This window comes from Ictalurus furcatus, chromosome 3, assembly GCF_023375685.1.
Source record: "Ictalurus furcatus strain D&B chromosome 3, Billie_1.0, whole genome shotgun sequence".
NCBI classification, from domain to species: Eukaryota; Metazoa; Chordata; class Actinopteri; order Siluriformes; family Ictaluridae; genus Ictalurus; species Ictalurus furcatus.
This window is the reverse complement of record NC_071257.1, coordinates 15628719-15654983: the sequence shown is the minus strand read 5'-3', so window position 1 is coordinate 15654983 and position 26265 is coordinate 15628719. Positions and strand designations below refer to the sequence as shown.

Genomic DNA, 26265 nt, shown 5'->3' with positions numbered 1-26265 from the left:
TTGCAATGAAAATAGCGGACAATTCAGGATGTTACTCAGAACCAAGACTCCAACAGTGGGTGTGAAGTACTTAAACAGTAGTATGTATTAACTACTGCTGCTAAGTTGGGGAGGGACAACAAATAAAAATGCAGTGTGTTCGGTCGTTTTGACTTAAAATTAATTTATATGCACTGGCTATTCAATATGTTATGTCTTATTTTGTTAAGTATAAGATTTTTTTTGGGTGCAAGTTTATTTGGAGCTAGCTTACCAAGGCAAACGTTCCTTTATTAAACTTCAAGATGACCGCTAAGTGTCAGCTATTAGCCTGCTCTCGGTATCTCGGTAGCAACATGATGACGTATTAGTATTACACAGGGCCATTGTCATTGGCTGTAACAAGACAGCGACGTGGGGATGTTTTTCACCTCCACCAATCAAACCCTGACTGTTAATGTAATTACCAATAAATCTTACCTGGAAAAATGATTGCTAACCAATTTGAATCAGATTTAGTTTAATATATTTTTGCATATTACAATAAGAAAATCTATAATAGTTACCTTCATATTAGATTTTACTAATATTCCATAACAGTCCTATGATGGATAATAGGATTGCTGTAGTATTAATTTAGAAAATATAAAGTATTTGTAGAATTTTGTAAATGATTTAGTCCTGGTAAGCATGAGGAGTCGCTTGTAGTTTAAAAGATTTTAATACCTAGTCAAGGAAGACAAGCAAACAGTGTCAGAATACAGGCCCTCTGTCTTCGGGCCCTTCGTCTTTCATAGGTAAGAGCCTATAGCACCACACTGCCATCACCTGGACAATACTTGCTACACAAGAACACGAGTATTATTACATTTAAAATATATTATTATTGTCTCAGCCTATCAGTTCAGTTCGAAGCATTAATTAATATTCATGGTATTGCCTTGGGCTTCATACGATTCTACATTTCCCGTCTGAAACCAAATAATGAAGATATATTTAAAATAGCTATGATGTATCTTAATCTTCTTAGCTCATCAATAGACAACAATAACACACTATGTCTTCCGTTTCAGATTGACACTTTAAAAAAATTAATGCTCAGAACAATACACAGACAATAACATAATGAGAAACAAAACAAAACAGAGAAGGAAAAAAGAACGAAGGATCAGAAGTCACTAAAAGTCGCATTTAAAGCTTTATTTTTGTTCTTAGACAATTTAAGCAGTGTAAGATATTGCTGAAATTCTTTTAGAAAAACAAAAAGAGAGGGCTAGAGTTTGAATATTTGGATCTGTAAATGTGGAACTTAGCAAGCAACACAATCAGATTTATAAGATACGTTTTTTAGGTTGATATATTTCAATCTTATATCATTTTGAAACTTTTTCATATACTGGTTTGCAGGGTAATAGTTGTGAGTTATTTTGAATGAAATCGTTACTTTGCTTGTTAAGGGGGAAAAAAAAGGTGTGTTTCTTCCAGCAAAAGCTACCTACTGCATTATTCCAATAAGCAGTCACAGAGGGTACAGTAACAATGTCCTGTTGAAATAAAGAGCTGACTAATTTATTACGTTTTGCCGGGTGAAGCAAAACACAGTCTGCCAACAGGAGTGTCAATCGGATAAAGTGAGATCTGGTAACAAGGAATGAGCCCCCCCTCTTCTTCCTCTTCTTCTTCTTCTTCTTCTTCTTCTTCTTCAATAAAGCAACACCTGATAGAATAGGACCAATGACTATAGAAAATTATTTTGGGGGAGATGGGAGACTGAAAAAGATCTAGAAAATTCCTTGTATTAGAACAATATCCCTTGAGAATTAATTAACTGACTGACTAACAGAACATTTTTAAAAATCAAACCAAGTCTGCCTGTAAATCTGCCTGTGAAAAGCAGATATTGCTTCAGACTGACACACGAGTCCCATTTGAACTGCATCTGACGTTTCTTGATTATGACGGGACATATCCACGCATGCGCAGTTAACAGACTTCCGGAGCACGAGCTGTGTGGAGGTAGTACTGAATTAGTGTAAAGCTCCAACCCGGAGTTTAATTTGATGTGGGTCGGTGGTGGAATTCTCTCGGAGAAAGTTTCGTAAAAAGGACTGTATCAAGAATATTGGTTGTCAGACGCGTGCAGAGTTTCCTGAGAAGTTATTTAATATCTGATGCAATATGGCAACAATACCTCGTCCTCTCATAAGGTCCATCATATGCCTCCAGGAGAGTGGACGTCATGTAAAATTGTCGCCACTGGGACTTGTTCGAACTGTATCCAACACATGTTCGGGGGAGCAAACTAAAGAGAAAACGCCGATCTTTAGAGCCCCGGTGTCGGGAGGAGGACGGGAAGGCGGTGGTGGTTCAGCTCGGACATATCTCCTTGGAGCCGCGGCGTTAGGACTGGGGCTGAGTGGAGCTGCTTTACACAGTGAGCGGGATAAAGATGTCTCTCAGAGGACAAGATTTCTCACAAAGACTGTAAACCACTTCCTCATACCCCAAGCTTACTGTGCTGCCCCATACAAAGACGACACTCCGCGGTATAAATACAACTTTATTGCGGATGTAGTGGAGAAGTCAGCGCCAGCTGTAGTCTACATTGAGATATTAGGGCGGTGAGTTTAACTCCAGACAACATTAATGACTCCTTTATACACAGTTTGTAGTTACTCCAGTACTCCACAATGTGGGTGTAGCAGGTAGAGCAAACTCACTACACAGAACATATGATTTTTTTTCACCTCAGAAATATAACAAGCTAAATTTGTCTGTAGCTGAAAAGCTGATAAACTCATTCGTTGTCACTCGGATAGGTTACTGTAACGCCGTTTTAGCTGGAGTTTCTAAATCCACACTCAATAAGCTCCAATATGTAGCCTACAAAACTGTGCTGCCAGGATCCTGACTCGGACCAGGACATGCAATCATATTACTCCTGTTCCGTTCAGGTTCCGTGTCGAGTTTAAAATTATGATGCTGACATACTAAGCATTACATGGCTTGGCTCCCCATTATTTGTCTGCTTTGTTAATCCCTTACATCCCAAATCCTAGACTGCACTCCTCACAGTCTAATTTGTTGACTGTTCCACAAACCCGCTTAAGGTGCACCTATTATGCTTTTTTAAATATGACCTTTCATGTAGTGTGTTATAGAGCGGTCTGTGAATGTAAAAACGTCTACAAAGTTTCAGAAATCAAAGCGCAGGACAAACTGAGTTATTGACACCCAAAAGGAGGAACCGAGTCTGAACAGCTGAAACGAGTCGTTAGTAATTCCAGAGTTTACTTCCTGTACTAACCTACGTAGGTTTTTAACAAAAATCCCCACCTCTGGTCTTCATCTGCTGCTCGCTAACAGAAGGAGCTGAAACTCGTTATGGTAGTGGGCGTTTCCTGTTTGAAACACACTGACAGCAGTAGACTAATCACAACAGACTGGGGCATCTCACCAATCAGAGCAGAGTATGCTCTCTGAAGGGAGGAGTTTAGAATTAATCCTTTAGAACGAGTCATTTGTGACACTGGGGGAAAAAAGGTAATGCTGCAATTGAAATTATGAGCACATTAAAGTGTTTTTGCCCTTGGATGCATGTAAATCTATTGTATGAGACCTTTAAAACAAAATTAGGCACGTTTCAAAACCATAATAGGTGCGCTTTAAGATCTATGGGTCACAGGGATTTTTCTGTCTCTGGTCCTATCCTTTAGAACTCTCTTCCTCTTGAACTTAGGGAAGCTCAGACCTTTAACATATTTAAAGCTCAACTCAGGACATACTTTTTTAAACTAGCATTTGCTTGCTGATGTCTACTTTTATTATTATTATTTTTATTATTTTTATTTATATATCATCCATCCATCCATCCATCTTCTATACCGCTTATAATTTCAGGGTCACGAGGAAACCTGGAGCCTATCCCAGGAAGCATGGGGCACAAGGCGGGGTACACCCTGGACAGGGTGCCAATCTTGTATATCATTATTTTCTTTTTTTCTGTGTACTGCTTATTTTGTGTACGTTTAAAGGTGCACTATAAAATAGTTTTTCATTATTATTATCATTTTTGTGTACTACTTTATTGTCATCACTAAGTTATTGTCATGTGGACTTAATGTAAATTAAGCTAAGGTATTTAATGTTTACTAAATCATTAGATTATCTACACTATATGGCCAACGGTTTGTGGACAACTGACTGTCTTGCCCAAACTGTTGCCACAAAGCCAGAAGCACACAATTGTATAAGATGTCCTTATACATTGTTGATTTAAGATTTTCCTTCACTGGAACGAAGAGGTCCAAACCTGTTCCAGTATGACAATAATCCTGTGCACAAACCAAGGTTGATGAAGACATGATTTGCCAACATTGGTGCGGAAGAACTCAACAGCACTGAACAACTTTGGGATGAACTTGAACGCTGCAGGCCTTTTCCCCAACATCAGTACCCGAATGTGCTTGTGGCTGAATGGGCACACAGCCACATTCCAAAATTTAGTGGAAAGCCTTCCCAGAAGAGTGGAGGTTGTTATAACAGCAACAGGGGACTAAATCTGGAAAAGGATGTTCAACCAGTACACGTGACTGTGATGGTTCGACACACTCCACAAACTTTTGGCCATATCATCTCAGGGAGTTTTTCCCTGCCACTGTCGCCTCTGGCTTGCTCATTAGAGATAAACTCATACATTTAAAATCTATATCCTGAATTTATATATTTCTGTAAAGCTGCTTTGGGACAATGTCCATTGTTAAAAGTGCTATACAAATTGAATTGAATTGAATTGAATATTGTATATAGTAATAGATTTATAAAAGTTCCTTAAACTTAAGAGAACCCAGTTTTAGAGTATTAATAACACAATAGTGCACAACACCAGCCATAGGCATATGGTAAAATTGCAACATTGAGACCTTTTGTATATACAAAATGCCCTTTTGGTATTCATTACAATTCTTTGTCTTATCATATTGTCCTAGACGTATGCACATGTTTGCACTCAAATGAATAATTTCATTGAATTATAGGAGTTGAAAAAGCCAAGTTTACGTCAGTGAGAATTTATAGATTTGCATTCAATAAGATTAAATCAGCCTTGTTGTCTGAGATCACACAGAGGCCTGAGCACATAGTGGTTGCCTCAGCAATGTGGCCCCACTTTGTTTATTAAACATTGTGCCCGTTATACAATATAATTATTGTATCTGAAATATTAGTTTGAATAAACAACTGTACTTTGCATAATTATGTAGACTAAGCCATTCTGGGCATCATTTCTTAACAGGCATCCATTCTCTGGCCGTGAGATCCCTATCTCTAATGGATCTGGCTTCATCATCAAGGCTGATGGCCTCATAGTGACCAACGCTCATGTAGTAGCCAACAAGCGTGGGGTTCGTGTCAAACTTGCCAACGGAGAGACATACAATGCCACTGTACAAGATGTGGACCAGGCTGCAGACATTGCAACAATTAAAATCAATGCCAAGGTAACACTGATAATACTGTGAGTGTTACTGATGATACACAAGAATAGAGATCATGTGTGCTTGGTTACAGCTCATGCTTTTCTATATTTATCATCTTCATTGGCTTTGTCACTGATCTTTGGTTCTTCTGGGATTGTTTTCAGCATCCCTTGCCCACATTGTGTCTTGGAAAGTCGTTAGATGTACGTCAGGGGGAGTTTGTGGTTGCCATGGGGAGCCCTTTCGCTCTGAGGAACACCATCACATCTGGAATAGTTAGTTCGGCTCAAAGAGGCAGCAAAGAGCTGGGGCTGTCTAATGGCAACATGGACTACATACAGACCGATGCTGCCATAGATGTGAGCATGCACCAAATTGTCCACTTATAGATTACGTGTTTCTATCAAACTCTAGATGTGTAAAAACAAAGTGGTGAAATCTTCTGATTTATCTACTGCCTTGTACCTTTACAGTTTGGGAATTCAGGTGGTCCACTTATTAATTTGGTGAGTTCCATAAACCTACCATAAACAATACATAAACACAGAGTCGTAAATTTGTAATAGGAATTAAAGCACTGTATCACACACTCAGTATTCAAACTTTTTTTTTTACTCTCAGGATGGCGAGGTCATTGGTATTAATACCATGAAGGTGACGGCTGGGATTTCCTTTGCCATTCCCTCTGACAGGCTTCGTCTTTTCCTTGAGCATGCAGCTGACAAAAAGAGTACTATGGATCATTGTCCTTATTCTTTTCCATCATTTATGATACTCTGGATTGCTAATTGCTAACATGTTGTTTACAGGTTCCTGGTTTAGTGGGTCTGAAAACAAACGGCGCTACATAGGAGTGACGATGTTAACTCTCACACCCAGGTACCTGACCCATCAGTGCTCATGTAGATATACACACACACGAACTGAAAAATACACAGTTGCAACTTATCAGAGCTGCATTCATTCTTGATGTCTTATTGCCCTTTAGTATAATCGCTGAGTTGAAGATGCGCGATCCCTCCTTCCCTGATGTAGCACATGGAATCCTCATCCATCGTGTCATCACTGGCTCTCCAGCCAACAGGTTAGCAGATTAAAATGCTGACATTGACTACATACTTCTTACAGATTTGACATACAGTGTCAAATTCATTACTGTTTGTAAACACAACATTGAGTATCTAATCTGAGTAAATGTGGCCTCACTTTGTTGTGTGTGTGTGTGTCTGTGTGTGTGTCAGAGCGGGTATGAAACCAGGTGACATTGTGGTGGAGGTCAATGGCGTGAAGGTGAACACATCAGAAGAAATCTATAATGCAGTACGGACAAGTGACAGCATCAACATGGTACTGCGCAGAGGTCAAGACCTCCTGATGCTGCACATGACAACTGAGTTCACAGAATAACATATACCAGACTCAGTATTTTGCCTTATGGAAAAGTTGCAGAAGAGAAATATACAAAAAGGAAGATTAAAAAAAAAGATTAGGATGTCAAATGTTCTGAAGGGAGACAGATCCATTGGCAGGGTTCATTAAATGGGGACATATAGAAAATAATTTGTACTGTATATGGGGGGGGGGGATTGGTATTTCCTTAACATTGACACGACCCCCCCCCCACCCCCCTCTAAAGAGTGCGTGGTTACACCCATGCTTGGGTGTATGTTAGCAATGAGTTTATATTAAGTTCTAAGTTGAAAATGTCACAAGGATTCTTGGGACAAATTTTTCCTCAGTTAATGTGGCTTGTTGAAAGTGATGTGATGGGGCAGATGTGCACACATACAGGTTTTAGACAATATATTGGAATGAGAGAGAAAAATGTGAGACATTAAACACATTGCGAACGAAGGCTAGTATTTTTGAACAGGCATCCGTGTGTATATGACTCAAAGCCATTGAAATGATGCTGTGAGCACATTTGAGCCTTAGACCTGGAAACAAAAATATGGTGTGTGTGTGTGTTTTTTTTTTTTTTTTTTAATAATGTTTTACACTTGTATGAGAAAACCATGGCAACACACCAATCCACACTTTGTTGCGTAATATTGCTTTTAAGCTTGCAGCTGTTCCAAATATTGTCTGTTTATAAAAATGGGCCAATTTACAGCTAGAAAGTTCATCATGAAGTCAAAGCTGGCCCAATTTCTTACCACTGATTTTGTTTATCCCTGTACATGTGAAGGAGAGGTTTTTAATTCTGTCTTCTGTCTTTGACATACATTTACACATGGTTTCCCCCCCCCTTAAAGTAGCAGTAAATGATTACGTTTGAAACAGTGTTGGAGAAATTATTCTCATAAGTTTTCTGAAGGCCACGAGTGGTCCTAATGCACCTGTACATCCGGTTTCTAGTGCACACTTTGGCATACATTGTGTTATAAAATGAACATACCTTTGACTGCAATTCTGTTTGAAACAAAAAATACAAATAAACTTCTAATGTTAAAGAACTCAGAAGAATATTTGCTATACAAAAGCGAGTAAAGTGAAATGCCAGGAGCCAGTCAGCAAGATTTCATTAATTAAAAAGCAGTTTACTTAGGTATGTATAATTAAAAGTAAAAAAAAAAAAAAAAAAAAAAAAAACTTTGTTCATTCACTATCTTGTGTGGTTCATGAAGTATAGTTAGAAGTATAAATAAGTTTTTGTTTTTAAAAATACAGCATGAATATGTAACATAATTTTACAAAAGCCACAGAAAAGTACATAATGCTTTTAAACCCAGAAATTGGCCTAAAAACATTCATAAAACTCAGTCAAAAAACAACATTCATTACTTTGATAGGGTTTGTCTCAACAAGACCCTCAGTAAGAATGGCATTATGGGAAATATTTTTTAAGATACTGTTTGTTTATGTGATGTTTTGATGAATAGGAAGCTTGTGTTCATATGAAATAAAAATGTTTCAGCTGAATTATTCCTATGTGATGAAGACACATTATTCAAGTAGATGACAACTGTCACATTTGCACATTTTTGTGTAATACTATATAATGCTGTCCTTAAACATTTTTGGCAGTCAACACATAGCACCATAAACATAAACTATGCCTGTGGAGTGAATAAATGCGTGGCACACACTGGTTATTTTCTGATGATTATTAAAACCTAAAGACTAATGCCCATATTGTTACCTAAAAATGAGGTTATGTTTTGTTTTTTAAATAGAGCACTACTTAACAAGCTCAAGATTCGAACACTTGACCCTCAGAATGGCAAGGTCTTAGGTGCTAACACCATGAGTGTGATTGCTGGCATTCCCTCTGACAGACCTTGCCTGTTCCTTGAGTGTGAACATGAAAAGAGTAAGAGAGATCCTTACTCTGTAACCTGGCTAATATATTGTATATGATCCAGTCCAAATGAGAAGGTCAAATGTCTGAGACGGTGTGCTGATTTATGGATTAGGAGATCTCATTATTGAGCTGTCCTGGGTATTTCTCAAACTTCCTCTCTGCCTCCTCACTGAAAGCATCACCTGTCAGGAAACAGAGAGTGTAGACAACTGTCCATATTCTTTTCATGCATACACTGTACAAATATAAGCCGGTAGATAAAAGTAGATCAATCGGAATAAAGTCTGCTTGAAACACCACAGTGTGTGTGCTCACACTGACCTTGTAGTTAATGACACAAACGTGAGGACATCTAGGTAGTGTTTCTGTCTATTTTTGACCCTTACCTAAATCTAATGGCTGTTAAGCCATCTCTTGAGAAAGCTTTGTTATTTTCTCAGTAGGTATAATAAGCATGTATCATGTATCTCGGTCTGGTTTCCAGAAGAATCATAGTACATAATCAGTATCAGTTTCTTGGATTGTGGACATGTTCTGTTTCAGTAGTGCTGGACTAAAACGGAGCATTTGACATTATTGACCATGTTTTAATGGACAGGCCTGGAAACACACTCGGTTTAGCCAGACAAGTTATTATCTCTCTCTATGTCCAGCCTCTTGGAGATGTCTTCTGCAAACATAATGCTGGCTTTTATTCCTATGCTGATGATACATACACTATATGGCAAAAGTATGTGGATGCCTGACCATCACACCCATATGTGGGCCTACCCTAAACTGTTGCCACAAAGTTGGAAGCACACAATTGTCTTTGTATACTGTAGTATTACAATATGCCATAAGTGGAACTAAGAGGCCCAAACCTGTTCCAATAGGACAATGTCCCTGTGTACACAGCGAGCTCCATGAGGTTGGAGTTCCAATTTATCCACTTCATGCCAGCTCTTCCTGACTGCACCCCAGGTGTCCTCGCCCAACATCTGTGCTTGACCTCACTAATGTTCTTAGGGCTGAACTGGCCAAATCCCCACAGCCATATGGCCACACAGTGTAACTACACTTATCAGTCTGACCAGATTCGGTTGCATAACTATGTAAAATGTTAGAATGTAAAAGACATAGAAGCCTGAAAGACCAGAAATATCATTATCAATATCAATATCAAGCTTGGGCCTTGGTGTTACACTAAATATGATTCCTAGATTGACATGTAAGTAACATCTCTGAAAACAAGACACAGAAAGTATAATCAATGCTAACACAAAATAATGCTAACAAGCTAGTGCATGCTTCCATTACTTTTATACTGGACTACTGAAAAGTGTTGCTGGCTGCTTGCTGTATCTTTAAGTTAGCTTCAGCTAGTTCATATTGCAGCAGCCCATACCTTAACTTAAAATTATACTGTGTGTTGCTGGCTTAAGATCACTTTGTTTTCAGTTGTTCTGGATTTACATCATGAATGTCTGAAGCACTGTGTGGTTGTGTACAAAGCTGCGAGTAAAGAACTCTCACCGGTATGACAGTTGTGAAACCAGATCCTGTGGCCATCATATTTGCAGTTGCATTTCATGGCATTATTTGTGTAGTCGCTCTCAGACACCTCAAAATTAGGATTTATCACAACCTGAAACACCAATAATACAGAACACAGACATCACAAATTCATTCATGTCAGAAATTCTGCCCAGATATTAGTTTAGGGGAAAAAACGATGTTTCTCAGTGTATAATTTTGCCACAAGATTTGGCTGCTTGTGAAAGGAAAAATACTTTCATATAATTAATATTTAACTACTTTTGGGGCAAAACTATATTACAATATACAAAAGCAAACATAAAAAAAATCTAATATTAATGTTGAAAATATAAATAATAATTAAGTAAAAATTTCACAGATCTCACAGAGATATGAGTAAAGATTGGTCAGCCTTACAATATTCTAACATTTATTTATTTATTTTGGCTTATGTGATCTTCAAAAACCACACACATTTAAATATGTGGAAAAATCTAAGATTGGTCAGGATGCACATAGCACACAATGGTACATATAGTTATTTGCAATAGCAAAAGACGTATTTGGGTCCCAAAAAGTCTCCATACATCGGGGAAATTAAGACATTTTAGCAAAAACTTTTCATACTTAGATCATATTAGATACTTTTTTTCCCCATATAGCCTTATTGAAATTATTCTCATGGCTGGAATTACATTCATATCACCACACGTGTTAATCATGAGTGGGAGAGATGACTCCACGTGTGTGTACAAAAAAACTGTCAATCATGTAGAGAATGTTTTGTAAATAAAGCTACATTTGCTATGCTAATTGTGTTCATTTCCTCAGTGTATTGAGACTTTTGGGACACCCTCTATTATACACTCCTAGGCATGACTGACCTGCATGATGTAATTTCCTGGTTTGACATCAGTGATGTCGATCCACTGGCAGTCGATATCATGCCGGTACAGATCCCAGCATCCTACTGTGATGCCCTGCTCTCCAAAATTAGCACATTCATAACGCTTGGAAACACCTGCAATATTAACACAAACCAATGTGTCATTTAGAGAAGCAGCAAGTATCTATATACAGTATATATATATATTTGTGTGTGTGTTTGCTTGTCTTACCCTCCTGACAGTCGCTGTCTTCTAGACAGAAGCTAGCTTTGTGTCCCTCTGCCACCTTGGTGCCATTGACACTCAGCAAGTCATAGTGTGTGAAGATATCCATACTGTGATAATGCCTACAGAACCACGCAGTAACCCACATTATGCCTTTTTCTTCTATAATGCATGTGCATATGCATGATCTTAGAATACTAACTGCATGCTTTATTACAAGTGTGTGTTTAAATGATCACCTCCCACCAGCCCCATACAGTAATTCCAAAACATCACACAGCATACTTACCCATGGCATGCGTGCCAGACCCAGGAGTGGCGTCCAGCTTTAGGCCTGAAGTCAGCACGACCAATGTTGTGGATCTGCGAGGAGAAGCGGAGCAGGCGACGGTGGCCGTAGGGCCAGTTGACTTTCGCGGCACTTTTAGACAGACAGTCCTCCTCTGCAGCGCAGTACAGCATGTGCAGAGGACGGTCCTCAATATATGCCGTCTGCTGCACCAGAGATGCGTTCAAAACCAGATCAGATGCAGCTGACGAAACACACATACACAACATCACGAAATTCAAATAAGTGCAAACTCTTGGTGTGTGCTCATATAAAGTAGGAACATGTAGGCCTAATGACATGACAATGGGACTGGTACTTGTTGGGCTGTACTCTATATGTAGTGTATTATGTACATTGTGTGATTTCTTTGATCCAGTCATTTGATTTACTGTTATATTGAAGTATTTTCTGCTCAGTTTTAGATCAGATGCCAAGTTTTGTAAGTCAACAGCTTATTACCGTAAACCTGCTACATAAAGTATCCTCATAGTTTTATTTTTATTTTTAGAACTGTGCAGCCAGCATTTCTCATCTCACCTTTTAATGTCCTGGCTGCATTGTTAAGAAAGCACACATGAGCAGGAACAAAAAAACAAAGCAGAAGAAAAGTTGACATCCTCATTTTGTTGTGCAAATGAATTGTTACAACACAAATGAACCGTCACACTAAAACCCCCTGTGCTGTGTGCGTATTTGTGTGTATTTTTACGCTTACTCACTCTCTGAGCAGATAACGCCTGCAGCGAACCGTGCAGCTGTTTTCTGGCAGGTGACGGTTTTGTGTTGCTGGCACTGGCTGAGGGCCAGTTCGTCTCCCGTGCACTTCACGCCGCTCATCACCATGTTAGTCACATTACTGCCGTCCCAGTACCACGTTTCCTTAAAAGCCACCACACAAACACAAACACTGTACTTCTGATTTCTTGAGGACTGAATGAAAATGTGTGTGTGAAGCTGAGAGAGACAGAAAATGCTGAACAGAGTTACTTTTAGCCTAAGAACATACACTGTATATGTGCACGTCCTGTCTGATACTAGTGAATGCTGCTGACTTCAGTAGTAGATTTCAGCAATAAAGCAGATCACAGAACAAGGGATCATAATACTCATAATGTACTTATGGCTGTGTGCACTACGCATTTGTGTGTTCAACAGAAGCAATGGACAGAGATTAGATCAAAAACTGGTGTATTTATTTATGGCATTTGACAGACACCCTTATACAGAGTGACTTATATCTCAGTTATACACCTGGGCAGTTGATGGGTAAGGGCCTTGCTCAAGCGCCTAACAGTGGCAGCTTGGTTGTTTTGGGATTTGAACTCATGACCTTCTGAGCAGAAGCCCAATGCCTTAACCACTGAGCTACCACTGCCACCAAAAAGTTTAGAGTCTGGGGGGAGTGGGACAGACTGTCAACTACCAAAAGCCCTGCGGGATATTTAAAATCTAGACTAGAACCACTGTAATCTACTGCAGACTTGTAACTATGTACTATGTGGATCACTGCATTTCATGAGTACTCAGATATTACTGAGAGTGTGTGCGTGCATGTGTGTGTGTGTGTGTGTGTATGTGTGTATACTCACAGTAATAGCATGCATGCTGAACCCCAGCCCTAGCTGTCTGCAAGCCACCATGGCCTCTTTGGTGGTCCAGCCCTCACTGCACACACTGCCCCAGCGCTGACCCACCCAAACCTCCACTCTCCCCTCATACTCTGACCGCCCACCCACCAGCCGTACCTGTACACACAGCCTACACGTCATTACATACGCTCACACCTTCTTCTTTTTTTACATCACACAGTCACACAACCTTTCCTGTCTGTTCCTGCACTACCTTCAAGCTGCCAGTCTGTTCTCTATGTGTTACTGTTAGTGTAATGTCAGTGTAAAGCAGTGATTTGTAATATGTTAAGCATCCGTGACATCAGTGATGGATCTCAGGAAAGGGTTTATGCAAAGCAGATAGTAGGCAATCGGTGCCACTGTTAGTGGTATTGTCCTACTTGCATGCCATGGTTGGAGTATCCAAGGCCCAGCTGTCTGCACACCACCATGGCCTCACTGGTACCCCAGCCTTCTCCACAGATCAGACCCCAGTGTTGTGTTCCGTTAGTGCTGGTGCGCAACACTTCCACACGGCCTTCATAGCGTGTTCGACCGCCTGTGATACGGACCTGATCAGGAAACAGCCCAAGGAGAAAAGAAGCAGGAAGGGGTCAACTTCCTCTATAGCAGCAGGGTCATAAAGGAAGGAGGGTTAGGAAAGAGTTTGGAAATGCAGATGCACTGTGAGTAATGTCTGCTAGGAGGCTGAATATAACTTAATATGCATTTATTTTTTGGCAGGTCTTGAAAATAACCAGGCTTGAAATTATTCTTCAATTTTAATCTATCTCAAAGCCAGATGGCTAAATTCTGATTTCTGTACAGTTTATCAACCCTTGCCACCACAAAAGCAGGGCAGGGCCAAAAATGTCAGAACAGCAAGCACCGGAGAATAAAAAGTGCATTTTCCACAAAATAAAATCACCAAAAAAGTGTTTTTACCAAACAATCACCAACAAAACCCAGTGTATTTACCAATAAAATCAACAAAAAGTGATGGACAGGTCATGAGAGGCTTGGTTTTGTCAATCAGTTAAAATGTTGCTTGTTCACAAGTAACCACAAAGTTCATTTCAAGCCCTGGTATATTACAGCAAGCAATGTTTTCAAACATTTTACATAATTGGCCAATATTATGGTGTGGAGTGTCACACTGAACAAGTTATTTATAATGGTTATATGTATTTTAGCAGTACATTACCTATTAAGAGCATACTGTAGCTTATCAGATATATTATTAGAACTTATTGCAGCAGGATAGAGCTTAATTATGTAAACCCAATTTGCATGAAATACACTGCCATTCTGCAATGCTTCAGTTGCAAATTTCAATCTTACTACTACTACTACTACTACTACTACTACTACTACTACTACTAATAATAATAATAATTAGTGTATCAAAACATTAATCAGGCCACACAATAAGCCGAATTAAAATGATGTAAGCTGATGTTTAGTGAAGATAGGTTTTACTGTTGTAAGCACCAGGAAGTTCCTTTCTGGTGAGAGAAAAAACTATTGTCTATATTACAGTATCACTGCATCACTGCCAAAGACATTGATTTCATTCTATGCATCTATTAATGACATCCTCAAAAACAGAAGTAACAATAAAGCAACAATACAAGGGACAGAAAAAGAGACAATAATTCTTCAAAAATAATCTGTCACAACTAAACTACATAGCATAACACTAACATAAATCTAAACACAACAACATCATTTATTAGTAGTGTTTATTAGGGGTGTAATGATACACTGTGATACGATTGTAGAAATATGCAATTCATATAGTGTATATGAGCATTCTATTAATTATACATGTAATGCAATTGCACTGTTTGTACACCAGAGGTCCCAATCTGTGCAACCCATCCATCCATCCATCCATCCGTTTTCTGTATCGCTTATCCTACACAGGGTTGCGGGGAGTCTGAAGCCTATCCCATGGGACTCGGGGCAAGAAATGGGGGACACCCTGGACGGGGTTCCAACCCATCTCTGGGTACAATCACACATACACACCCATTCACACACTATGAACAATCTGGAAATGCCAATCAGCCTACAATGCATGTTTTTGGACTGGGGAAGGAAACCCCCGAATCACAGGGTGAATATGCTAACTCTGTGCACAAAGGGCTGAGTTGGGAATCAAACCCCCAACCCCTTGTTAACCACTAAGCCACCGTGCCCCTCTCTGCGCAACCTATAGAGTCGAAATATATATATAGCCGAGAAAGAAGCTGCGGAAGTCAGGCATTTTAGCTGATTCTGAAGCGCCATTTCCAGTTCAAATGAATCACGAAGCCAGTATCATGTATTGTGAATTGAATCATGCATCGTTACACCCGTAGTGTTTGTGTGTATGAAAGGTGAGAAAGGTGGCTCTGACCGTTTTCTCAAAGCCCATGTATGGCACGTTACATCGGACTGCAGCATCCTCTGTGTGCTTGCAGTCTTCAGCAGTAATGTTCTTATAGCGGCAGTTCCATAGAGAACGCTCATGACCTGTGCACTGGACCTCGTTCATGTAGATTGGACCAATGCCTGCAACACACACACACACACACACACACACACACACACAGAGTCACATAAACATTATGCAAATATATTTCCCTGAATGTGCTTGGCTTCTATCTCTGTTCCTCCATCACACCTTGTCCCATGCGAGCTCCAGTAAGAGCCTCCTTAGCAGAGCCATAGCCCAGTTCTCTGCACACCACGCTGGCAGACTGCATGTTCCAGCGATCATCACACACTGTCCCCCATTCATTGCCTTTCAGCACCTCCACACGGCCCTCTCCTGGCTTTGCTCCGCCTTTCAGACGCACTGTGCTCTGCACGAGAGAGAACAATCCATAAGAATAGTCCGGCAGGATAAAATACAGGTAAAAACCTGGGTTATTCACACACAACATATTACCGAGGATTTGAGTTTTTTCTTCATGGCACGGTTTTGAGCATACTCTGGTCCAGGCACACAGCTGACGACAGCAGGCATGCCACCTGGGCAGCTTTCAGTGGCATTAACGTGGTTAAACTCCAGAGGACAGGCAGCTAGGTGAACCTCCGTGCCTAAACATGCCACAGAGTGAACCAGGAAGTAATTCTTCTGCCGGTCTGCATACAGTCTAAGACAGCGATAGATAAGGAAGGACAGGTGTTGGTATATACGGGGTTCTAGTTGTGTCTGAAAACACAAGGCCTATAAATAGAATAGTGTTCTACTGACAAAGAGAACATCCTCTGTCGTATTGAGTGATTTTTTTTTCTCTTTTCTGTCATTTTATTCAGCCTAATCGGATCTAACTCTAGTCTAACAGACATAAACGCAAAACACTTGAAATAAACAACTTAAACATTTGGTAGAAACCAAAATTCAAACATCTGTACACATGCTCAGCAGCTACACAAGGCTGATCATGGTCAATTACCCCCACTTTTAGCAAGGTTACCTTTTGGCTGTGGCCGAGTTGCCAGGTTTAGACTTAGAACTAGCTTTAGTGATAGCTTTAGCTTTGGCTTCTTGCCTGCAATGCAAACATCCATTAAGTCTGAAAAACATTCACCTTTCCACTATAAATCTTGCATGCATTCACAAACACATATATATTATGGGTACATGGGAAAGGTGATTAAAAAATGAAAAAGTTCTGCATCTATGGTGATCTTACACTACATGGCCAAAAGTATGTGGACACGTGCCCAATCATACCTGTATGTGCTTATTAAACATCCTGTTCCAGATTTAGTTGCTACTTTGCTGTTCTAATAACCTCTCTTAACTCTTCAGGAAGGATTTCCACTAGATTTTGGAGCATGGCTGTGGAGATGCGTCCATTCAGCAACAAGAGCATTAGTGAGGTCTGACGTTGATGTCGGATGAGGAGGTCTTGGCCAGAGTCAGAGTTCCAGTTCACCCCAAAAGTGATCAGTGGGGTTGAGGTGCAGGACACTCGAGTGCAGGACACTTTAAGTTCTCGTCTCTGTGTGCTTCAAACTTTGCGGAAACAGTTTGCGGAAGGCAAACATATGGGTGTGATGGTCAGGTGTCCACAAACTTTTGGTCATATAGTGTATTATTAGGTGAACATAGGATAGTATGCATGCTAGTATCAGTTAAATGTACCATCATAGTATGTAATATCTTACAATAACAGATAAATACTTAGTAGATAATGATCTTTTTGCTTATCCACCTTTCCCACTGCTCATATTCTTATGTTAGGGAAAAAAAACAGTTAAAGACACTTCATGGATTCATAGATCCATGGATTGTGAGTAACGGTGGTATATACTATTATTAGTAGAAAGTGTTATTAGAATTGTTAGTTAGTAGTAGTAATAAGTGAATTGCTTTATGATGATGTCATGAGTAACCCAGAATGCCCTCTTTCTGCATCTCTCTCAGTGTCCATTAGTTTTTTTACTCAGACAGAGGTATAGTTTTGAATTAGGTTAATAGAACACACAGATGTGAAAGAGTTCCACATGGGTCATGATCCCTGTGTCATTCTCTCCATTCCTACTCTGTCATTCTCCTCTACCCCCCCCCCCCTTTTCCTGGCCCAAATGACTTTTTCTGTTTTCCTTTATAAAGTGTGCACAGTATGAGTTTTTCTCTTTATCCCTTCGATCCAGTCTTAAACCTCAGTTGTATCCTGCCTCTGTTGTAAGTCACTTTGGATAAAAGCAAAATGAGCAAAAATAAAAAAGAACAAAATGACAAAAACGAAATATAATATATATTTTTTTCTCATTTTTATATTTTATTTTGTTACTTATATAATTCTAATTTTACTACAAATGACTATACTTTACATATTGGTACTACAAATGGTTGAATGTGTTCATAAGGTATTTAATCTCTAGGCACTAGACTATATTAAACATATTGAGCTACACATTACACAATACTGTTCACAACTTATTGTTTCATGTTATTTTGGCAGTTATGTAGCAGAAATCAAAAATTATTTGTTGCATTTTTTGCATTTTCATTTGGGTACATTCTTAAAAGCCAAAAGTTTGAGGAATAGCAGAAAGGCGAGGTACACATTTAAACCTTAATACTTTTTAACCTCATTTTAAAACCTGAAGAATGTCACTAAAATGATCATTCCAGCATAAAACTACTGTTTAATATTTATTTTATATGTATGTTATGTAGCATTTTTCCCCTCAAAATACATTACGCAAATAAGTCATAAAATCCCAGGGAATTCCCACCCTGATTAAATTTTTTTTTCTTAATCAAAGATACCAATTTACTTTTAGATTGCCTTTTGGCTGTGGCATACCCAGTATTATATGTATAAAGAGGAGAAAATTAAAGACATAAAACAAATAGTTGTCAAAGCCTATGATGTTCATATTTCAGCCAGCACTCGATTATGCTATAAGAGAGATCTGATATCAGAATTATTGGGATTACCACCACAGAAAATTCTAAATAAAACTATTATTCCATCTATGTTCCTTACAAAATGGGTGCAAAACACGCTCCTTGTCCTCATAGTGTCAAGAACCTCATAGTGTCTCTTCCTGAGGAACTATAAGGTCACCGGCTTAATAGCTTATTTTTTATCCATAGATAGGTCTATGTAGGTATATTATTTTGCAATGTATCCTGCTATAAACAGGAATTTAAGTGCTCGTCTCTGTTTATTTGATAACACCTACTATTATTGTCACCCCTCCTGCTAATCTTTAAGACAAATCAATTAAACTCAACTAAAAGTGACCTTAAACAGGTGCCAGAAACAACCACCATCAAAGTGGTTGTAGTTCTTCACTTTTACGATGAACCGTGAGAGGGTGATTATACCACAAAATGTGACTCTAGAGACAACTGTGTTAATACTGTATGAGGCTGTAAAAGGCAATCAGGCATGCTTAACAATGGACAAATATTTTCTCTTTAAAACAACAAAACAAAAGCACGTGAATTAGCCTCAATTATTCATCAGATAATTAAGCAATTCACTGAAAACAATGTTTACCCCGAAGCAAAGTTAATTGTTAGTTAGAAAGTGACTACCACCACTAAAGATGAGTCTCTACAAGACACAATGCACTATAGACCTCTAGGGGAAGAGCACTACCAGGTTCTCCCCCTTAGATGATACCTGTCTGCTTTTACTCTAATTTTGACTTTTGGCACAGTGGATCTCTTTCTGAGATGCCTGCAGGAGATAAGGAATGAAATAAGGATCTATTTTACGCAGGGATTGGCACATGTACACAGACACACACAGAAAGACACAAAGACATATACAGACACTGACACTAATTCTGTAGTGGGACAGGGATGTGTAATACCTCACTTATGCAGTGGTCTGAAATAGGAATAACTCTGTATCCCACTTCTTCTGATACAATGAATGTAAGGAAAGTTATAAGAATTAGACTTATTATAAATGTATTAATATTAAATGTTGTTAATATTAAATTAATATTAAATATAAACTGGTTATTAAAATGACCAGTTTAAATTATCAATGATAATATGGTTTAAGACATTTTAATATCATAATATCTTAATTCTTTAATTATTACTATTAAAATCTTCACATTTTCCAAGAGAGTGATAGTTGCAGACTACTGTGTCTGAAAGAAACGGATCTGATTTGCTTTTAATGCCGAGAACGAAGCAGTGTATTTTAGGTGCCAGACCAGCATGCTTTGCACATTTCTCCAAAATCAGACATTCCACAGTCCTAACAGAGTTCCATTTACAGTTTCCAAAAACATCCCAGGAACTGTAAAAGCTTCTGTGGGGAAGTGGAAATCCTATCAGATGCCACACAAGAGGGTTTAGTGTACAGTAGGTTCCATAATTATTGACCCCCTTGGTTAAAAATGTTCAGCATTTCAAGTCTATTTGCACGATGAAGTTCATTAAGGGAAAACCGTGAGTTGATTTTTAACCTCAATCCACCACTACCATTAATATTACATATGTACACTTCACATACAACCAGCTCCAGAATGATTGGCCCACTTGGTAAAGATGGGTTTTTAAAAAAGGTTATGGAAAATGTTTTTTGTGGTGTTCTGCGAAGAACAGCACATCATTTGTACTATTCTCTATTCCTCCCCATGTTGATGAATGACTGAAGGAATGTGGCCTCTGTGTTACCTCATATGTCTACCCCAGTGAAACAGGAACTCATGGATGACTAATTAAGGGTTCCTACGCATGCGGCTGAACTTAAAATTTAAATAGAAACATGATCCAGTTACATTTTGTTCAAGGTTCAAGAATTTCTAGTTTTCAGTCATATTTTCAGTGTAGGGTTTAATTAACTAACCACAAAAATGTTTTTCATGAACAACATGTCTAGAGCTGTGGAATGTAAAATTTGCATATGCAGTTTTAAAGATGTGCTGGATTATTGGAAAACTGTGAAGGTTTTCTTAAGGTTACACTCAATTCACAGGTTTCCTTTAATAAACTGCTTCATGTAAACTCATGCAAATAAACTTGTTTGCCTGGGTGTGTGTGTGTGTGTGTGTGTGTGTGTGTGTGTATCCCTGTAAAGTATTGGCGGTGGTGGTGGTGTATTTTTTGTTGGATGGTGTATTTGTTTGCGAGTGTGTGTGGGGAAAGGGGGGTTGCTTGGTGATTGACAGCATGAACTTTGGTGAAACAGCCATTCCTAAAAGTGTGACATTCCTCTAACGTTCTGTTTTAAGCAGGCACCCCATTCTGTATACTGTCTACTGTCTCTTTGCCACACAAGCAGAAACATTCTTTTCCCAACCAATCTTATATAAATTCAAGGATAATGCAAATAATACTTTTCACAAAGCATCCTCTTAATAAAGCAGAATCTAATCTCACTCACTTCCAAAGACACAAGCACGATGATTATGGTAGGTTGTGTTAATGTATACTCTTTTCCAGAGATTTTTTCCCCACAGACAACATAGTGGACTATTGATACAACAGTCATTTCAGTGTTAAACTGGTGCACTAACATACTGCTCTCTGTGTTTCAGGGCAAGCACCAAGCAGAATTACACGTCTACAAGTTCCAGTACTGTCTGTGTATGGTATAGGAATGTAAAGCATTCTATTTATCTATATATGCTGTCTGTACATTATGTTTACTTGTCTGTGTGTATGTAAGTATGTACAGTATGTATGTGTGTATCAAACACAGGCCTGTCTTGGCCAGCTAACACACAGGAGAATATGACTCATTATTTCCATTTCTCAGCATGTGTATGTGTGGGCAGAGATTGTTATTTGGGAAGCTAAATTAACCTAAAAGAAAACAAAAAAAAACAAAAAAAAAACACTGCCTCCAAAGTGATCACATAAAACTATTTATTTCCATGGACACTCACTTGTAGAAGTTCTTGTTGACCTTCCTCTCATGGGGGAAACCCATCATGCCGCAAACAACCCTTGAGTTTTTAGGTGTCCAGCCGTTATCACAGATTTGGGCCCATCTGTCTTTATACTTTACTTCCACCACTCCCTCTATCACTGGCAGCCTTTTGCTGGATACCACAGGCCGGAGACGCACCTCCTCCACATGCCTTTCATCCATCTGCACCTAAGAGACAGACACAAAGCAACCAAACAAGAAGGAAGGCCAGTGAGACAAAATCTTAGCAAGAGAGACAGAGGGAAGGCGGTAAAATATCAGAAAGAGGCAGAGAGTGTGAAGAGTCATTCAGATTAAGGTCAATTTAATTAAGCTAATTGTCAAATGTCAGTCAATGAGGGATAAATGGAAAAAGTCAGTAGCAGACATCAGATAATCAGAAAAACCTGGTGCAGAAGATTGCCACAAAAATGCTTCCCATATGATATCCATTTGTAAAGTGAATAAATTCAAGGATTGTAATATGTATCTCTTTTTACAGAAAAAAATGTCATTAACCAAGTTTTTAAGTTTTAGGTTTCACTCATTCATTCATACATACATACAAATATAGATGTGTTACTGAGAAGTGGTTTGTGTAGGTACAGTAGATGAGGCAGTTTGGTACAGACTGTACCTCTATGATGTTGGAGTCAACAAATCCTGGCAGCCTCTCATCCTTACAGATCACCCCAGCATCTTCATCATGAGTACAGTCACTGCTGCCCCATCCCCGTGACTTACACACTGATATACTCCTCTCACTGCCACTGCACTGCACGTTATCTAACCAGATCTTACCTGAAACACACACATACACACAACCCATCCAGAATGCATTCAGTAGACGCAGTTGAAAAACATGTGCTCTGAGTGTGATCTTTAAAAGGTAAAATTAGCTTGCCGTGTGTTATTATTGTTACCTGTGCCCTTTCCGTATTTGGCGCTGTGGGCCCAGCCTGTAGCAGAGACAAACCCGAGCTGGCGACAGAGCACATGAGCATTGGCCAGTGAGAAGTCATCGTCACAGATGGTTCCCCATTCGCCCTTATAGAAAACCTCGATTCGGCCCTCATTGTGCTTTCGCGGATGACCAGCTAGTCGAAACTTCAGATACTCAGGTGACTTGACTGTTGGGGTGGGACTTGGGCGCACAGTGGATGCCGTCTGAGCGAAGCATGATGGAACCCAAATGCCAAAAAAGAGGAAGACTACGTGTCTCCACCACTGAGAGTGCTCCATAGCTAGATCTGTAGAGAGGGAACGTGAAAGAGAAGAACTCTTTGATTGAATACTGAACAGAAGCATGGATACTGAGCATGCCTGTCTGTGAGTCTGCATGAAGGAATGATGTGAACCAGCTGTCTAGAGTTTAGAAAAGCAAACAGGGTGGCCAAAGGGATGAGCCACTAGCACTGTGTAACTAACATACACATACTGTGTATACTGTATGTGTGTCTTCATGACCATTTGTTTGAGTAAATTAGTCAGATTCAGCATCTCACGAAGGCCTCATTTTCCACGTCCATTTGGAAATAATCTCTACCCTTTGATCTTGAGTTCACTAGTCTGAGCCTGAAACAACTAATCCAGCAATGTTGTGAGAATACCCACACAGGATACCCCATGCATATTTGCACATAAATCAGACATACACACAAAGTGATGAATTATAATAACCATTCCTTAAGAAAAAAAAACAAGAAAAAAAAAAGAGAGATAACTGTGTCAACACTCCAAAGCTACCAAAGCTAGCAGTCAGGGTTCCCATTTAGTGTAAAACCCCAAGTTTGTACACTAAAAATTATTTACTTTTTTACTACAAAGTATTTACTTAGCAAATATAATCCAACAACAGGCAAAGATGCACCATCATATACAGTATACTGACACCATTAGAATCCTGTATTTCTGAACCTTCCTACAGAATTCAGACCATTGGATTAAAATGTACATTTGGAATATTTTATGTTAACAGCATGTTTTCTAGTATGAAAGTAGCAGTTAACATCAAGTTGCTTTACATATATTACAGTTACTGAACTTTAGATTGAACCCATGCTATTCAAGTGATCACTTCAGTGATAATGATTAATAATGATTAAAGAAATAATGATTATAACAATTATAAATATGTTTGACAGTAGTTAGACACTGTGATCTAAATTGTTACTATTTACTGTATAACTTATTACTGGATCTTCACTTTGGTGTGTGTTGGATAAAAAAAAGTCCATAGAAATTCATAGTGAACTCCAGCAGGAAATTAGTCTCTTTCTATAGAAAAAGATTAGACTGCATCACAGTATAAATTGCAGCCTGTAAATAACTAGTATAATAGCACATTTTTTGGCTCTGTACTGTGGCTCTGGATTTGAAAAGAAACAATGACAAAGCATATAATGTTTGCTTTGAGAATATTATGTCACTATACTGAGTGACTTATATAGCAAACATTGCCTCCTGTTTTAGCGCACCACTAGTAGGGACAAACCAATACTTAGTGGTTCTGAAGCTCTGACGGCTGTGGCCAATGGACATCATAACATATTGACTGCCTTCCTTTCTGGTGCTTTGGCTATAATTGAGGCTATAATTGTCTTCAATAGGTACTATGCAAACTTAATCTCCAGCTTATGATACTACTATTCCAAATGAACTGCAAGTGCTTCTCTGAGTTTTGTATTACATATGACCACAGTTACTTCTACAAAACTGCTAGCTAACATAACACATGGTAGATTGTGCGTAAAAGGTCTCAATTCAAATGACCATATCTAACACACATCACTGATCCACAGACCACTTTAATACAAATTCTGCATACATCTGAATGTACACAAAAATGCATATGGTATCTTTAACAATGTTACATGGAACCCTATTAGTATAAAAGCATATAAAATAGGTCTGATTGAAAGACTCATGCTACAGACCTTTTATCTCTGTCTATCATACATCAAAATCATATAAATATCCTCTGTCTCAGTACGGGCGTGCATTTTTCTCTCTCTCAAAACTGCTACATCTCAACAGAAGCAGGCACAGAGGTTTGCATTTCATGAGAATATTTGACAGAAATGTGGTTTGCCAGTGTGGATCTTCTCTGACAGTTAGTAGGTTATAAGATTGACTGACTGGAGGGGCACCATGGCCCTAGCGGTGCAAATACTAAAGTCAAAACAAGAGTCTGCTGATACCACCAGTTATATGGCTTTGGCATGGGTTGAACTTGGGAGCTTTGGGATGGGTTGTCACAATATTAACACAGCTATGTTTTATACGAGTGGATTTCAAATCCTGTGCACTGTACATTTCTGTAATTTCTTTGCACTCACCCACTTGACACCAGATAATTATAGGCCGTTCATGAGGACAGAACTATAGTGCATGTTACTCCAGCAAACAAGCATGACAGGGGTCATAAGGCTAACATGATAGGCTGGTACTAGATCTACTCGTGTCTGCATACAATTGATGAAATGGGATTCATGGGATGATTGGCACAACAGCTCATTTGGAAGCTGTCCTTAAAACAGCCAATAGTAGCATATGAGAAATCAGCAAAACTGAAATCCAGCACAGCAAACACAAAACTGAATGCTTATATTTAGCTTATTGTCTGTTATTCCAAATAAACTGCATTTGCATGATGAAGGATGTTGAAGTCAGTGGTTAATGATATGGAACTAATATTGAAGAAATATAACTGAAGATTAAATTCCAGGAATGAAATCACAGCATAATCAATTTACTATTGTTCAACTAATACCTTACAGACTGGCTGTTGGGGTCGATTATCATGCTTAATGTTGATTTATTTACTCATTATTATCTTTAGTGTGCTCGATCCAGGAAAGGTGGGCCTAAATAAAACATTGCGAATGAAATCAAACGAAGTAAAATGTAAAAAAATAAAATAAAAATGCAACAGCTGCTGAAATAAAATAAAAATGAAAAACCACTGAGGAAAAAAATTGAGGGCACTGAATAGGTGGAATGAGGCGTTCATGTAGAAGTCTACGTGTCGACCAGCCCTGATCTTCTTATCAGTCTACTCAAAATACCGAAACCGTTATTCAACAACATATTTTGACCAGAGCAACAAAAGAACGAGTAAATGAAAGAAAACAACAGCGGCTCCTACCTTTTTTTAAAAAAGCTTATCGATCCTTTTCAGTTTTGCTCGATTCCCTGAAGAATTTTTTTATTTATTTATTTTAGTTTAGTGGCAAGTTATGAAAATGCCTCAGACCGCTGAAGACTTGACATAGCTGCTGTAAAGAGCGACGTTTATCCTGTTTATTAACAGCACTGCTACTCCTAATAACCAGATAATGAGTGCGACCTGAAAAAAAGAAACGTGCCAGATGGAAAAGAGAGAAAGAGGAGAGAGCGAGAGAGTTGGGGAGAGAGCGAGCGAGAGAGAGGAGGAGTTGAGACTGCGGGCAAGAGTTTCTCAGAAAACACACACTGGCCCTTTCACCATTAAGGAGCATTTTTCCATGTTTCCGTCTGCTTAACTCACCAAGCAGTAACGTGTC

At 38.9% G+C, this 26265-nt stretch overlaps 2 protein-coding genes across 4 annotated transcripts; one reads left to right on the top strand and one right to left on the bottom strand.

The window, feature by feature from the left end:
- Positions 1 to 1394: 1394 nt before the first annotated feature.
- Positions 1395 to 8048, top strand: LOC128605501 (serine protease HTRA2, mitochondrial). Its single transcript, XM_053620980.1, has 8 exons — positions 1395 to 2600; positions 5273 to 5477; positions 5621 to 5815; positions 5930 to 5962; positions 6078 to 6186; positions 6266 to 6335; positions 6445 to 6540; positions 6698 to 8048. Exons 1-8 carry the CDS (start codon positions 2158 to 2160, stop codon positions 6861 to 6863), a joined length of 1317 nt encoding a protein of 438 aa, XP_053476955.1. The 5' UTR covers positions 1395 to 2157; the 3' UTR covers positions 6864 to 8048.
- loxl3b (lysyl oxidase-like 3b) lies at positions 8010 to 26145 on the bottom strand. Of its 3 annotated transcripts, XM_053620975.1 has the most exons (17): positions 25869 to 26145; positions 22645 to 22971; positions 22359 to 22522; positions 21699 to 21910; positions 19472 to 19528; positions 16799 to 16873; positions 16267 to 16474; positions 16000 to 16180; positions 15733 to 15887; positions 13733 to 13903; positions 13311 to 13466; positions 12441 to 12600; positions 11680 to 11923; positions 11397 to 11512; positions 11163 to 11299; positions 10276 to 10387; positions 8010 to 8942 (listed from the first exon to the last, which is right to left on the bottom strand). In XM_053620975.1, the coding sequence occupies exons 2-17, from the start codon at positions 22961 to 22963 to the stop codon at positions 8869 to 8871; spliced, it is 2541 nt and encodes an 846-aa protein (XP_053476950.1). In that variant the 5' UTR covers positions 22964 to 22971; positions 25869 to 26145; the 3' UTR covers positions 8010 to 8868. The 3 variants fall into 3 exon arrangements, with proteins under 3 accessions (XP_053476950.1, XP_053476947.1, XP_053476948.1); XM_053620972.1 differs by lacking the exons at positions 13311 to 13466; positions 19472 to 19528 and having other exon boundaries at positions 25869 to 26137; XM_053620973.1 differs by lacking the exons at positions 13311 to 13466; positions 16799 to 16873; positions 19472 to 19528 and having other exon boundaries at positions 25869 to 26132.
- Between the last annotated feature and the right edge of the window lie 120 nt (positions 26146 to 26265).

Coding starts and splice junctions, on each gene's coding strand:
- LOC128605501 (XM_053620980.1), top strand. CDS start 2,158: ATGGCAACAATACCTCGTCCTCTCATAAGGTCCATCATATGCCTCCAG. Junction 6,336..6,444: donor ATGTTAACTCTCACACCCAG/GTACCTGACCCA, acceptor ATTGCCCTTTAG/TATAATCGCTGAGTTGAAGA. Junction 6,541..6,697: donor ACTGGCTCTCCAGCCAACAG/GTTAGCAGATTA, acceptor TGTGTGTGTCAG/AGCGGGTATGAAACCAGGTG.
- loxl3b (XM_053620975.1), bottom strand. CDS start 22,963: ATGGAGCACTCTCAGTGGTGGAGACACGTAGTCTTCCTCTTTTTTGGC. Junction 21,911..22,358: donor TTGACTCCAACATCATAGAG/GTACAGTCTGTA, acceptor TCTGTCTCTTAG/GTGCAGATGGATGAAAGGCA. Junction 16,475..16,798: donor AACTCGGCCACAGCCAAAAG/GTAACCTTGCTA, acceptor TCGCTGTCTTAG/ACTGTATGCAGACCGGCAGA.